Source organism: Emiliania huxleyi, assembly GCF_000372725.1.
Source record: "Emiliania huxleyi CCMP1516 unplaced genomic scaffold EMIHUscaffold_427, whole genome shotgun sequence".
Classification (NCBI taxonomy): domain Eukaryota; phylum Haptophyta; order Isochrysidales; family Noelaerhabdaceae; genus Emiliania; species Emiliania huxleyi.
Window position 1 is genome coordinate 42,472 of NW_005198776.1, and position 2,069 is coordinate 44,540.

Genomic DNA, 2,069 nt, shown 5'->3' on the forward strand with positions numbered 1-2,069 from the left:
ACCAGGCGAGAGATTCATGCAGACCGCGCTGACTCTCATTCGCGCGCCCAGCCGAGGGCGCCTGGCCCTGCGGTCCGCCGGCGGTGCCGTCAACCCTCGAGAACTCGAGACCGTCCCGCAAAGTTGGCGACGAGTAGGGCCCCGCTCCGTCGTTGCACATGTACTGGATGACGATTTCGCACTCTACGTTGCCCTGTTTGCTGCCGCATCCGTGCTGATTGGTCCACTCCAACTCGAGGACGCTGCCCTCGTAGAAGTACATCTGACCCTGCGCGGCTCCGGGCAGGCTGCGATTGTACTCGGTGCTGCCCGGGTTGAGGCCGCCGGCGCCTTGGCAAACGGGGTCACATCTGTCGCCGACCTGATAGCCGCCGGCGTTGTTGTTCTGCGAGTCGAAGAGACGGTTGTTGTTCTGGACGTTGTTGTTCTGCTCGTTGAGCTTGTTGTTGGAGCCTCGCGGGTTGTGGAGGTAGACGTCTCCGAGCAGCAGCGCCGCGGAGAGGGCGAGCATCATGGCACGTCTCCGAGCAGCAGCGCCGCCCCCGGAGAAGGAGAGCTTGCAGCGGTTGGCCTCGGTCTGGCCGAATGGAGGTGCCATTTAGGTGTTTTACCGTAAAGCTCCCTCGCACAACACTGGGCACGGGACTGGCGCGCACTGGCACTAACACAGGTACACCACTGGAGCCGCCTAAGCGACTCCTGCGAAAAAAGAAATGCTGCTGGGCTTTCAGAGAAGTAGCGGCGTGGGATGCCCTAGCACTTTGAGCGTTTATCGCCCGGCGCCTCCCACTCCACTGCCCGCCTCCGTTGGCCACTCCTACGCCTTCGGCAACACCGAGGAGAAGGCCCGCCGCCTGAACATGGGCTGCAAGGCGCGCGGGCAGCCCAGCCAACCCTTCTCCCACAAGACCGGCCACGGCTACGTCAAGGCGCATCGCGGTTTCTACCACGACGCGATCTTTGTCAAGCGCAACAACTTCAACCTGCTGCTCCACGAGACGTTCGGCGGCGGCTTCTCGCCCACCGCCGTTCTCAAGCTGCGCCGCCTCGCGCGCAAAGTCGCGCGCGGCAGCGTTGACCGCACGGCCTACTCGCCCAAGTACTCGCTCTCTTTTATGTCCCACCATGCAGAGCGCATCTCTCTCTCTGTTGTGCGAGGCGTGAACCGCGCCATTCGCTCTCACCTGGCAACCCTGTCTGCACGTCTCGCGTGCGCGTGAACAGGGCTCCAGGCCCCAAATTACGTGTGAGTGTTAGAGTTGTTTGGTATTGCTAAAAATCTCTCTCTCCACTGCTCGTCAAAGGATTGAACTGAGAAAGAAGAAAATACACGCGCTGGCGCTGCGCGCTGGTCTATGAGAGGTTGAGGTGCGAGCCCTGCAGGCCCTGGGGATGGGGGGGGGGGGAGACTAACCGCAGCCCTCCCACTTTCCTAGGCCTCCCAGGCCCGCGAGTTCATCAGACCGAGGACGGCGGCTGTGTCGAGAGAGGTGATGTTCCTGCTCTCCATTCTGCTGTGTCTCACCTTTCCACACGAGGACCACGGGAGAAAAAAAAACAAAAATCACCGGCGCGAGGACAACGGGACCGCGGCCACAGTGCCGTTCTCCGCCGCAGCAGCGCCCATGGTGGTGCCGACGGTGGAGGCAACCTCGACGGCAGACTCGAGCGGAGCGGCCAGGGCCACTGTGACCGAGCCCGCCGCCAGCGCGCTCTCCACCGCTGGCGCGCTCACTGTGCCACCGGAAGCCTCAGCCTCCGATTCGCCGACGATCGGGGCGGCCGCAATCGCCGTCGTCGCCTCGCCCGCCTCCGGCTCTAATGTCGCCATCCCTGTCGCCGTCTCCGCTGCCACGCCCGCCGCTCCTACCCGAGCCATTGTGTCGATCAGTGCGGACCCTCCGGCGGACTCCCCGTCCCAGTGCATCAGCACCGTGCTCCGCTTCTTCGACAAGCTCGACACCGACGGCGATAGCAAGCTCTCCCGTGAAGAGCTCGTCGCGGCGGTCGGACACGCGGCGCCGGCGCCAGGCAACGAGGCGGTGCCAATCACAGTGGCGGCGGCGGCG

The 2,069-nt window shown here is 64.1% G+C and overlaps 1 protein-coding gene across 1 annotated transcript in view; it reads right to left on the reverse strand.

The window, feature by feature from the left end:
- The window catches only part of EMIHUDRAFT_459074 (hypothetical protein), a gene marked incomplete at its 5' end in the record, with an annotated part of 4,925 nt that extends 4,327 nt beyond the window's left edge, over positions 1–598 (reverse strand). The window contains one exon of the mRNA XM_005769338.1: positions 25–598. Within this exon, the coding sequence (XP_005769395.1) occupies positions 25–598 (574 nt within the window). The remainder of the gene's footprint in view (positions 1–24) is intronic.
- Between the last annotated feature and the right edge of the window lie 1,471 nt (positions 599–2,069).